Source organism: Solanum stenotomum, chromosome 6 (assembly GCF_019186545.1).
Source record: "Solanum stenotomum isolate F172 chromosome 6, ASM1918654v1, whole genome shotgun sequence".
Taxonomy (NCBI): Eukaryota; Viridiplantae; Streptophyta; class Magnoliopsida; order Solanales; family Solanaceae; genus Solanum; species Solanum stenotomum.
Window position 1 is genome coordinate 60,350,520 of NC_064287.1, and position 718 is coordinate 60,351,237.

The 718-nt window shown below is 38.0% G+C and overlaps 1 protein-coding gene across 1 annotated transcript; it reads left to right on the top strand.

Annotated features, from left to right (window-relative positions):
- Nucleotides 1–433, top strand: LOC125869002 (auxin-responsive protein SAUR68-like). Its single transcript, XM_049549558.1, has 2 exons — nt 1–197; nt 298–433. The coding sequence occupies exons 1-2, from the start codon at nt 1–3 to the stop codon at nt 431–433; spliced, it is 333 nt and encodes a 110-aa protein (XP_049405515.1).
- Nucleotides 434–718: the final 285 nt, after the last annotated feature.

Here is a 718-nt window from a genome sequence, read left to right on the forward strand (position 1 = left end):
ATGGCAAGGAGATGGCATAAATTTGCAGCCAAGCAAAGGAAGAGGATTTCTTTTCCAAGATCAAGTTACCATGGTGCAGAAAGTTGTAGCATAGCATTTTCTATTGTTGACAAAGGGCATTCTGTGGTCTATACAACTGATCAGAAGCAACTTGTGGTTCCATTGGCTTATCTTCAACACGAGGTAATTGGACAACTGTTGCACATGTCCGAAGAGGAGCTGGTCTTCCAAGTGATGGACCTATTACATTACCATGTGATGCACTCTTTATGAACTCATCATAGCCCTCATTAACAGAGGTGTAGATGCAGATCTTCAGAATGCTAGCTCTACTTGTATCAGTGGCTTCAAGTCGATGCTCGTCAGCTTAATTCCTACAAGAACCAAGAAACCTTCAATTGCTAGTGCTGAACTAACTCTGATAAGCTTGTAATGGATACATGATACTCAACAAGTGTACATAATATTAACATCTAGTTATTCATCAAAACTCCATATTCTTACCTCCAGACTGTTAATTTTATAATTTGGGAAATTCGGATTGCATATCCTTTCTCTCTAGTAGTCTTGCACCTACGAATATATAGCTTGTGGCTTTCACAATCACTGTGTAAGTTGATATGCTCAATTAAAAGAACGCAATGTCAAAAGCTTCATTAAGTCATTCTTTCCAACAAGAAGGAAAATAAGATTGTTGACTTAATTGCAACAGTATGCA

What these genes read in the sequence shown, in the direction of transcription:
- LOC125869002 (XM_049549558.1), top strand. Translation starts at nt 1, where the DNA reads ATGGCAAGGAGATGGCATAAATTTGCAGCCAAGCAAAGGAAGAGGATT. An exon ending in CACGAGGTAATTGGACAACT is followed by an intron (nt 198 to 297) that starts GTTGCACATGTC and finishes CCTCATTAACAG; the next exon opens with AGGTGTAGATGCAGATCTTC.